The sequence below is a fragment of the Trichechus manatus genome, unplaced genomic scaffold, assembly GCF_000243295.1.
Source record: "Trichechus manatus latirostris isolate Lorelei unplaced genomic scaffold, TriManLat1.0 scaffold00165, whole genome shotgun sequence".
Taxonomy (NCBI): domain Eukaryota; kingdom Metazoa; phylum Chordata; class Mammalia; order Sirenia; family Trichechidae; genus Trichechus; species Trichechus manatus.
Window position 1 is genome coordinate 3,351,532 of NW_004444101.1, and position 12,042 is coordinate 3,363,573.

General features: G+C 51.4%; 1 protein-coding gene across 1 annotated transcript in view; it reads right to left on the reverse strand.

Annotated features, from left to right (window-relative positions):
* HDAC4 (histone deacetylase 4) overlaps positions 1 to 12,042 on the reverse strand; it is a 285,280-nt gene that overhangs the window by 103,967 nt on the left and 169,271 nt on the right. The window contains exon 3 of the mRNA XM_023740851.1: positions 7,636 to 7,880. Within this exon, the coding sequence (XP_023596619.1) occupies positions 7,636 to 7,880 (245 nt within the window). The remainder of the gene's footprint in view (positions 1 to 7,635; positions 7,881 to 12,042) is intronic.

Sequence of the window (12,042 nt, forward strand, 5' to 3'; positions counted from 1 at the left end):
ACACACACACACACACACACACACACACACACACACACACACACACACACGTTCAGCCTCACTAGAAAAAGAAGACATGCACATTTAACCAAAGTGGGAAGAATCTGTATTTTTTACCTCCTATGTGGTCACCAGCCACACCTTGGAAATCCCACGGGATGGCTCTACTCTGTCCTGGAGGGTCGCTAGGAGTCAGAATCGACTCGGCGGCCAGGAGTTTTGGTATGCGGTCACAGGAGAGGAAAGGACCCCTCTGCAGACTGGGTGTGTGTGGCCCTTTGTAAAGGGGCGTTGGGCAAGACGTCTTAAAACTGTAACGCACACCCACTCTTCTTCTACGAGGCGGTTTACTCGGAGGCAATCCTGCCAGCGCGCCCCCACCTCCCGGAGGGCGGTGGCTGTTCATGAACCACCGAGGAGAGCGGGCTGGACACGTGTGGGGCCGTCCACGGGCCCAGTGGTCAGGATGAGGGAGGAAGGAAGGCCCCTCGTCGCCTGAGGGCCACTGCAGCATCTGGACAAGGAGGCTCCCGGAGGCCCAAGGTTCCCCGGCCAGCTCCTGGGGTCACGGGGGTCAGCCCCGATTCAGGCTGGTTCGTATCCAGGGCCGGCCGGGACGGTATCTGTCTGACAGCAAGACTAATAAAACCCAGCGCCGGAAGCCTGTTCTTGGACTTAAGGTTCCCAAGTTGTTCCTTCCTCTGTGAAGAAACATCGATACAGCAAATACACACAAGTAACTACGGAAAATGGACAAAATGCAACCGCTGGCTGAAAGGCCATTAGGAGACAGAAAAAGGCTGAAACAGCTGTTATCGGCGGCCAAGACAGGCACATCACAGGCACCACGGAAGCAGCAGGCACCAGAAACACATGGGGAGCAGGTGTACCCCCAGTGTGAGCTCCCCCAAAACTGCCCGGTGCTCTGCTGCTGACCACCATGGGGATGGCTTGTCACTCAGAGCCTCCTTGTGCCCATGGGACTGTACTCCTCATCGCCCACGCCCGTCCGGGGGTACAGCTGACACGCCACGCAGAAGCTTCCACACAACACTGAAGATCTTTACTCGAAAGGGTGATGTGACTGGATCAAGGCACCCAGCAAGTGGGGTGTGTGTGTGAAGGGGTGTGGTGAGGGAGCTAAATCCTCACACTGTGGAACGGGTGATCGTGACACACGAACTTCATTAGAAAGAGGAAGCTGGCTTCTAGAAATCAGAGAACAGGAGAGCAGACAGGAGGGCCTTCAGGCCTGGGAAGCCAGGTTGGGGAAGTTGGGGAGGCAAGGCTCTGCTACTTTGTGTTAACCAGATACTGAGAAAAGCCCACTGCTGGCCAGTTGATTCCAACTCATAGCGACCCTACAGGACAAAGTGGAACTGCCCTATAGTTTTTAAAACTGGAAACATGTTTTCCTTTGACGGAGTCCCTGGGTGGTACAAACAGTTAATGTACTCCGTTGAAAGTTTGGAGGTTTAAGTTTACCCAGAGAGGTACCTCGGAAGAAAGGCCTGGCAATCTGTTGTTGTTAGGTGCCATCGAGTCAGTTCCTATACATATCGACCCTACGTACAACCGAACAAAACACTGTCCAGTCCCGCACTGCACTGTCCTCACAATCTCTGTTACGCTTGAGCCCACTGTTGCAGCCACTGTGTCGATCCATCTGGCTGAGGGTCTTCTTCTTTTTCGCTGACGCTTTGCTTTACCAAGCATGATGACTGATTCCTGATAACATGCCCAAAGTACGTGAGACGTAGTCTCGCCCTCCTTGCTTCTAAGGAGCATTCTGGTTATGCTTTTTCCAAGACAGATTTGTTTGTTCTTTTGGCAGTCCGTGGTATGTTCAGTATTCTTCACCAACACCACAGTTCAGAGGCATCAATTCTTCAGTCTTCCTTATTCACGGAGCAACTTTCGCATGAGCATGAGGCCATTGAAAACACCACGGCTTGGGTCAGGTGCACCTTAGTCCTCAAGGTGACATCTTTACTTTTGAACACTTTAAAGAGGTCTTTTGCAGCAGATTTGCCCGATGTGATGTGTCTTTTGATTTCTTGACTGCTGCTTCTATGGGTGTTGACTGTGGATTTGAGTAGAATGAAATCCTTGACAATGTCAATCTTTTCTCTGTTTATCTTGATGTTGTTTATTGGTCCGTTGTGAGGATTTTTGTTTTCTGTTTTGTTTTTGTTTTTATTCTGGCAATCTATTTTTGAAAAATAAGTTGCTGAAAACCTTCTGGAACACAGCTGTACTCTGACACATATGGGGGTCACCATGAGTCAGAGTCAAGAGCAACAGATTTTATTAGACAGACAGATACAAAAAAACCACACCTGTTGCTGTCAGGCCCATTCTGACTCACAGGGACCCTGTGTGACAGAGTGGAACTGCCCCATAGGGTTTCCAAGGAGCGGCTGGTGAATTAGAACTGCACATCTTTTGGTTAACGGCCCAACGCTTAACCATGGTGCTACCAGGACTCCAAACCAAACCCGTTGCCTTTGAGTCGATTCTGACTCAGCAACCCTATGGGAACCCTAGAGGACTGAGTAGAACTGCCCCATAGGGTTTCCAAGGAGCAGCTGCTGGATTCGAACTGCCAACCTTCTGGTTAGCAGCCAAGCTCTTAACCACTGTGCTACCAGGGCTCCAGATAGATAGATAAAATTATAAATAATGCAACAAATCCACAAAGCAGCAAGTCTAGCTAACTGCCTTTCAATCATATATGCTGTCCAAGGAGATGAAACAATTAACAATTTTCTAAGTGTAAACACCCCTCATGCCTCTTGCCCTCCTTACACCATCCCGCCACCTTGCCTCGACAGCTGATGCTCACCCCGGGTCCAACTCTAAGCAGAAGTGCCCAAGAGGGAAGAAGGAAATGCTGGATGTATGTAGGCCTCGAATAGCAGAAACTGTGTGAGATACACCTGTAACACCGAGCCTAACGATCCCTATAAAGGATCTTATTTACCCCAAATTAGCAGTTTAAGTTATACTTTAAAGATTATTACCTTTTTAATTGCAAAATTCTATTCAGACTCACCGAAGTCTAATTAGCGTAACTAATTAGACTGTGCGCTCAGGAAACCTATCTGACAAACACCCTCGCCGAATCTCACGAACGGTAGGACGGCTCAGGAAGACAGAGCAAGTTACCAGAACAAAGACCAGCCGTGTAACGACACAAATACATGATTGAGACAGCTTTACAAGCTCCGTGTCAGATGAAAAAAGAAAGCAAATGATTAAAACGGGGTGAGAACATATAACCTTGAGCTTTGTTCTGTGCTTTGAGACCCAGGTCCAGAGACTAGCTCTTCAGTCTCCACCCCTGCCCCCTGGGGGAGTCTGTCATCACTCTGAATGCCCATCCCCCCAGGACTGTGGGGTGGGTGAGCACTCCCAGGGGCCCGCTGGGAATGAGGAGCCTGGCCTGACCATCAGGGTGCGTGCCCCGGCCACGTGGCACCTGCCTGCAGAGCCTGCAGCGCTGACCTCAGGGTTCTGGAGGGGGATGCCCCGGGCTAGGAGAGAAACAAGGGCCAGGAAGGCTCAGGGCTGGAAGGCAGCCTTGCTCGGAGGGATGGCGCAGGCCCCTCTCAAAGGCCGTCTATGTTTCCTGCTTCCCAGCCCCATGCCTGCTGACCCCTTACATACATGGGGTTTGTTTATGTCTCAGTTTCTCATTTTGTTGTTGTTGGTAGGTGCTGTTGAGTTAGTTCCAACTCATAGCGACCCGTGTACAACAGAACGAAACACTGTCTGGTCCTGCGCCACCCTCACAATCTTTGTTATGCTTGAGCCCATTGTTGCAGCCACTGTGTCAATCCATCTCATTGAAGGTCTTCCTCTTTTTCGCTGAGCCTGTACTTTACCAACCATGATGTCCTTCTCCAGGGACTGGTCCCTCCTGATAACATGTCCGAAGTATGTGAGACACAGTCTCACCATCCTCGCTTCTAAGGAGCATTCTGGCTGTACTTCTTCCAAGACAGATTTGTTCATTCTTCTGGCAGTCCATTGAATATTCAATTATCTCCACCAACACCGTAATTGAAAGGCTTCAATTCTTCTTCAGTCTTCCTTAATCATCAACCAGCTTTCACATGCATAGGAGGCGACTGAAAACATCATGGCTTGGGTCAGGCGCACCTTAGTCTTCAAGGTGACATCCTTGCTCTTCAACACTTTAAAGAGGTCTTTTGCAGCAGATTCGCCCAATGCAATGTCTTTTGATTTCTTGACTGCTGCTTCCATGGGTGTTGATTGTAGATCCAAGAAAATGAAATCCTTGACAACTTCGATCTTTTCTCTGTTTATCATGATTTTGCTTATTGGTCCAGTTGTGAGGACTTTTGTTTTCTTTATGTTGAGGTGTAATCCATACTGAAGGCTGTGGTCTTTGATCTTCCTCAGTAAGTGATTCAAGTACAGAGATCAAGGGGCAGTCATTTGAAGAGAACAAAGGGATACTGCGTGGTTTAAAGTTAGGAAAGGTGTGTGTCAGGGTTGTATTCTTTCACCACACTTATTCATTCTGCATGCTGAGCAAATAATCCGAGAAGTGGACTACATGAAGAACGGGGCATCAGGATTGGAGGAAGACTCGTTAACAACCTGCGTTAGGCAGATGACACAACCTTGCTTGTGAAAGTGAAGAGGACTTGAAGAGCAGGTAGAAATAGTTTTCTGGAAATACTAGGTTGAATAAAATATCTCCCAGTGGCTCCCGATGAACCCTCCTCCCGGTGCTCAGGCCCTTGGCTAGGCCCCTGCCGTCATGCACTCCCGTTGCTCTGTGTGACCAAGAGCACAAGGCAGCAGCGATGGCGTGTCATTTATGAAATTAGGTCACAAAGACACTGCGGCTTCCACCTGGGTCATGCTGTCTCTCATCACTCCCTCTGGGGAAGCTGGCTGCTGTGTCGTGAGCAGCCCTGTCGGGAGGCCCACCCGGGGAGGAACTGAAGCCTCGTGCCCACAGCCACATAAGCGGGCTTGGACACGGATCCTTCAGCCCCAGTCAACCTTTAGATGCAGCCCTGATCCATGCGGTCACTGCAACCTCCTGAGGGACCCAGAACCAGACCACCCAGCTAAGCTGTTCCTGGACTCCTGGCCCACAGAAACTGAGATAAAACATGTTTGCTGCGATGAGCTGCTAAATTTGACGGGTAATTTGTTACACAGCAGTAAGTAATATGACCTTTTCTTCTTTTTTTTTTTTTAATGTGGCTACTAGAAAATTTACAATAACCTTGTCCTATTTCTATTGGACAAAGCTGTCCTATGCGGCTCCAAATGCAGTGAAATCCAGTTCACAGACATCATCATTGACTTTCAAATGCAAAACATAACATCACTCCATATCACTTACATGTACTTCTTTCCAGTTTATTTAATCTTAAAATCTGGGATCAGATTAAATATTTGTAGAGAATAAGTAGTGTGGTACAGTGAATTACTTAATATGGCCCTTCTAGCCATAGTCTTTGTGACTCCCAAACAAAGAGTGGGTGGAACTATGCAAATAACGTGCTTGTGGACCACCAAGGGGATTGGACAGCCAGCTGCTAATGCAAATAAGGTGTATAGAACGTGTGACGGTTAAGGTTATGTGTCAACTTGGGTGAGCCATGATTTTCAGTGGTCTGGCAGTTATGTAATGATGCAATTTGGCAGTTATGTAATAATGTAGTCATGTTCCATTTTGTGATCTGATGTAATTGTCCTCCATTTTGTGATATGTTGTAAATCTTAGCCTCTATGACTGTGGTTATAGTCCCATTTGGTAGTGAGTTGTCTGTTATGTTAATGGGGCAGGGTTAGAGTGGGATGTATTTTGAGTCACTGTCTTATTAGAGGGTGTGACTCAAGTCCCCACCCTTAGCCCAGTCACCACCCTTACCATCCTTATTCAAGTCACACACTTACTTGAGTTACACATTTTATCTTACAAGAGATAAAAGGAGACAGAAGCATGTAGAGTAGAGGGGACCCACTACCACCAAGAAGAAGAGCTAGGAGTGAAGCGCATCATTTGGACCAGGGATCCCTATGCTGAGAACCTCCTAGACCCAGGAGACAAAGAGTTGCTGTACAACTGGAGACAGCGCAAGAAGGTAAGAAGAGGCGGTAAGCATGGCAGAGAACTGGAAGCAGCAGAATCAGAAAACCAGCATGAAATGGATGATGGGCTTCCCCAGCCAAGGAGCAAGGTAGCTACAGTGGGTATGCCAACCTACAGAGCAAGAAAGCTGAGTGCCTTCAGGCAGGAGGCTTCCTGGTGAAATGGGGTGCTCCCAGGCACTTACTGGCAGGGCTAAAGATCCCTGGTGGCACAGTGGTTAAGAGCTCGGCTGCTAACCAAATGGTCAGCAGTTTGAATCTACCAGTCACTCCCTGGAAACCCTATGGGAGCAGTTCTACTCTGTCCTATAGGGTTGCTATGAGTTGGAATCCACTCGACAGCAACAGGTTTTACAGAGCTTTGTGTAACACTTGCCCGAGCAGGGCAGAGGCCAGGCCAAGGGGCTGAGGGCCAGAGAGAGATATGCCTGTGGGCACGACTGAGAAGAGGCTGTCCTGATCAAAGAATTGTATCCTGAATTGTAACCTGTTACTTCCCTAATAAACTCCGTAACTTAAGTATGAAGTTCTGTGTGACCATTGCAACCAATTACCGAACCCAACAGAGAAGTACAGCATGCCACGGGAGGGACAGCTGGTGTCAGAACTGGTAAAAAGGTTGGAGGGTGGAGGCATGTCTGACCTCTGCCCCATAGGAGTCAGCTCTGGCCCATTGATCTTGATTCTCCTTCCCCCTTGTGAAGTTAAAGGAGGTCAGATGCCTCTGCCATGCCATTTTTACAAGCATCAAGAAAAAAAAAAACCTCTGTTAGTTTTTTTTTCTTACTCTATTTAAATGAAAACATTAGTATCGTTTTCCAATTATAAAAGGTCAACGGGAAGAACTGAGAAAGGTCAGAGAAGCCCCAAGATGGAAACAGAAATGATTTGTAAACACATCGTCAAGATGTTACCACTGTTGCTGCTTTGGTGCTTCTTCCTGCAGGTCGTTTTTCTACGTGTGGGCACATCTTATATTTTTACGTGAAATTAGATGATACATAACTTCCCTACTTTAAGTGCGCTTCTAGGCCATGACTTTTAAATGCCACTTACAAATACACAGTACGTGCGGCCGCAGCTTGCCCAGCCTGGGCCCTGCTGTTGGACAGTTTCCAGTCACTGTGGTCAGCACAACAAGGAAGACCCTGAGCGCCAACCCCAGTGTCCCCTCTGGTCGCTAGGCAGGATTCTAGGTAGCAGACTGACGGCATCGAGGCCCACGTGAGCGTTCGAGGCTCTCGGCTTGCCCCAACCCCTGCTGCCTCACCTTGATGTGCTCATGGGCACACCTGAGTGTCCCAGGCCCCGGCCCCGCCCCCTCACCTTGATGTGCTCGTGGGCACACCTGAGTGTCCCAGGCCCTGGCCCCGCCCCCTCACCTTGACGTGCTCGTGGGCACACCTGAGTGTCCCAGGCCCTGGCCCCGCCCCCTCACCTTGACATGCTCGTGGGCACACCTGAGTGTCCCAGGCCCCGGCCCCGCCCCCTCACCTTGATGTGCTCGTGGAGCTGAGCCTCGTGCTGCCGGGACAGCTGCTCGTGCTGCCGCTGGAACTCAGCGATGAGGATCTGCCGCTGGATCTGCTGCTTCTGCTTCAGGGCCAGCAGCTCCTGCTGTAGCTGCTGCTCGCGCAGGGCGGGCTCTGCCACGGGCAGCGGGAATGGTGGGTCCAGGCGCAGGTCCATGGGCACGGCTGCAGGGGCAACTTGCAGGGGCAGTGCTGTGACCGCGTCCACTGTGGGGAGGGAGAGCACAGGTGTGGTCACTGCCAGCACGCATCCCCAACCTCCCAGAGATCATGTCCACTGTGGGGAGAGAGCACAGGCCGGTCACTGTCAGCACATGTCCCCAACCTCCCAGAGATCATGTCCACTGTGGGGAGAGAGCACAGGCCGGTCACTGTCAGCACATGTCCCCAACCTCCCAGAGATCATGTCCACTGTGGGGAGAGAGCACAGGCCGGTCACTGTCAGCACATGTCCCCAACCTCCCAGAGATCATGTCCACTGTGGGGAGAGAGCACAGGCCGGTCACTGTCAGCACATGTCCCCAACCTCCCAGAGATCATGTCCACTGTGGGGAGAGAGCACAGGCCGGTCACTGCCAGCACGTGTCCCAGGCCCCCTTGCTCCGAGACCGCAGTCCAGCGCCGAGGGTGACCAGTGGCTCTGGACACTTTGCTTTCCAGACACCTCTCTCCCGCCTCTGTGCCCAAAATGCAAGGCTCAGAGACCACCGTTTCTCAAGAGCAAAAATCAAGGAAGGTCACACCAGGAGAGACACACACAGAACCCCTCCCCGCTCTGCCAAAGAAAGGGCAAGAAGACCCTGCCCTCTGCGGGGAGAAGGGAGCCCCTGCCCTCTCCGGGGAGAAGGGAGCCCCTGCCCTCTGCGGGGAGAAGGGAGCCCCTGCCCTCTCCGGGGAGAAGGCTGCCGGCGCAATAGCCCTTCCGAAAGTCAATACGGGCGACTAAAGACAAAGGCTCTAGGGAGCCAAGGAGAAAGAACTGAGTCCCAGTCAGCAGAGGCAAACCAGCTTGTCCTTTCCTTCTTTTTAATGAAGTCCCTAAAAAGTTGTGCGTATTACTCACAAGAACAGCGTGTGCCACAGAAGTGGTCCAGATAGAAGACGAGGGCCCGTTCCCATGGTGAAACGAGCGCCCTCTCAGAAAACATGTTTACCCGACTGCAGCCAATAAAATGTCCCCTGGGCTCGTCCGCCAGGCACGCTCACCAGCCCTGCGTTTGTGCTTCCCAGAGAAACGCGCCAACCAAGAACACCATGGATGATCCGGATGGGAAACAGATGCTAAATCAATCTCGACGCTGACGCACCGATACCAACGGGAGAAAAACGATTCAGAAGAAAGTAAGTTTTAAACGGTGAACATGACTCTCTTCACGATAGCTTGGTGTTTTGAAAAAGTACTTCAGTGCCTGCAGGCACGCAGGAGCCACCAAGACTGCCTCAACTAAGGCCGGTGACATGCCGGGGCGCCTTTCACACGTGCTGGCAGAATCCTGCGTGGTCCGGCAGCAGCCCGCCCGCCTGCTCCCGCCCCGTGCTGCCCCACTGCGAGGCCCACAGGCCCCAACGCTTCCAGAACGTGCCCCACCTGGTATGGTCTCCCGTCTCCCAACACCCACCAGGCCTCAGGACCGGGCAGAGGAGACTCCAGCCTTAGCAGGGAGGCCACACCCACAGAAATGGAGGCTCCCAGGGGCCTTGAAGGGTCGGCCGTGCTCCGGAGCACCCTGCAGGTCGGCTCACGTGATGGGCTGGGCCTCATCTACAGTGTCTCCCTGGGAGCCACCCACCCACCCACATGCCTAAGACCCGACCCCCCACAGAGCGGGCCTCCAGACTCCAGTGCAGGATAGCATGGGACATTCCCAGTTCCCGGGAGAAACTGTGCCCCACGGTCCCGGGCAGAGTCCCGCAGGCTCTAAGGGGCAACTGGTCCTGCTTGGAGCACTGCTGGGGTCACTGTCCAGGAGGCAGGTCCCAAGCCGCCTCAGTCCCCAGACCCCTGGAGGCCCTAGCCCCAGGAACTGTCATTCTTGGATGAGGTGGCTGGGCAGGGCTGGTGCTGGCTGAGGCTCCAGTGCCTCAGTGCGGCCCCTCAGGCCATGGGACTCGGAGCCTTGATAGCCTCCGCTGAGATGTGGTCATCACACCTGCACGGCAAGGCAGGGCTCAGACAGGCAGAGAGCCAGGGTGGTGCCTGGAATGGTGCAGGCCGGGATGCGGGGGCTCTGGGCCCCCGGGACGGAGCAGGGCCGGGATGCGGGGGCTCTGCGCTCCAGGAACGGAACGGGACCTGGATGCGGGGGCTCTGGGCCCCAGGAACTGAGCGGGGCCAGGATGTGGCGGCTTTGGGCCCCCAAGACAGAGAGGGGCCGGGATGTGGCGGCTCTTGGGTCCCCGATAGAAGCCCTAGTCTTTCTGAAGCCCCTCGTGCCCGCATCGAATCCCTGGCCTCTAACCTGGCTGTGCTGCTCACCCCTAGGCTCCTCGGGGGGTTGGGCTTCTCTGGCACACAGACAAACCAGCCCTGGCCCCCAGCTTGCTGTCTACAGGGCTGGTGGCTGACAGCAGCCATCAGAGCTGGGAGGAGCTTTGACCCGGACAGGAGGCCATGCCGCACCCCTGACAGGCTCTGATGTGTATGAGTCAAACTCCTCTCTCTCTGAGGTGGTCACCGGCCCTGGGTACATCATGTCATGGGGTTTGTGTCTCGTCTCTTCTCCCAAATCTGTGACACGCAGCCCCCCCACTTTCTGAATGTACAGTTATTTAATGACGTTAAATTAACCAACTGATACGTCCTTAACATACTAAATGGTTTTTATTTGATATTTATGTGAGAAAAGTCGAGACAAATAAACTGAGCTCTCAATGAACAGCACTGGGGAATAGTGACATCCCACCGCACACACGCACCATTAAAGGCTGGAGACTATTCATTTCCTCTACTGCGTTTTTTAAGCATTTTTATTATGAAATTTAGAAAGAGCGAGTTATAGAGAATAATACAGTGGACAAACTGTATAAACACCACCAGTTTATAAACCCGAATATTTTGCTACATTTGCCCGATGGTCTAGGATGTCTGCTGGATCTAGAATGTCTAAAATACCATGGAGGAGCAGAGAGGAGAGTCAGAGACAAGAAGCCATAGTGACCCCGCTTCTGAGACGGAGGTTCTGTTTGCGCTTTTCTTTCTCAAGGTGGGCCTGCATGACCCAGCTTCCACGTGCACAGTAGTGCTAAAAACATTTTTCAAAATTATTACTGTGACAGGGGAAGTCAGTACAACTCAACCAAGGCGAGGTCATGGAAGCTTCGTAGACACATCTAACTGCCTGAGGGACCGAACTACTGGGCTGAGGGCGGTGGGGACCATGGTCTCAGAACATCTAGCTCAACTGCCATAACATAGTTTATAAAGAAAATGTTCTACATCTGGGGTCTTCAAAGCTTGTGAGCAGCCATCTAAGATACTCCACTGGTCTCATCCCATCTGGAGCAAGGGAGAATGAAGAAAACCAAAAACACAAGGGAAAGATTAGTCCCAAGGACTAACAGACCACAACTCCCACAGCCTCCACCAGACCGAGTCCAGTACAACTAGACGGTGCCCAGCTACCACCACTGACTTCTCTGACAGGGATCACAACACAGGGTCCCGGACAGGGCTGGAGAAAAATGTAGAACAAAATTCAAACTCACAAAAAAAGACCAGACTTACTGGTCTGACAGACACTGCAGAAACCCCATAAGTATGGCCCCCGGACACCCTTTTAACTCAGTACTGAAGTCACTCCTGAGGTTCACCCTTCAGCCAAAGATTAGACAGGCCCATAAAACAAACAATACACACGGCTCATTCATGTATACGAGACTAACTGGGCACACCAGCCCAGGGGCAAGGACGAGAAGGCAGGAGGGGACAGGAAAGCTGGACGAATGGAAATGGGGAACCCAAGGTCCAGAAGGGAAGAGTGTTGCCACGTCACGGAGTTGGCAACCAATGCCACAAAACAATATGTGTATTGTTGAATGAGAAACAAATTTGCTGTGTAAGTCTTCATCTAAAGCACAATAAAAAAAAAAAGAAATTACTGTGAATGATTATCAGGTTTTATTAATTCCCCTTTCCGCATTCGTTGCTTTGATCACTAAGTTTTTCTCCTTTAAGCTGTTAATGGCTCAGTTTCTTAACAGATCACAGGTGAGTTACTTAATACATCTCCTCAGGTGAGGCCCTGCGCTTTCTGGGAGAAACCTAACCTGTATTTATGAGTCATACAACACACACGCTCTGATGGGTCTACAACGTCCAGGGGATCTAGCATGCCCAATGGTCTAGGATGTCCACTGGATCTAGAATGTC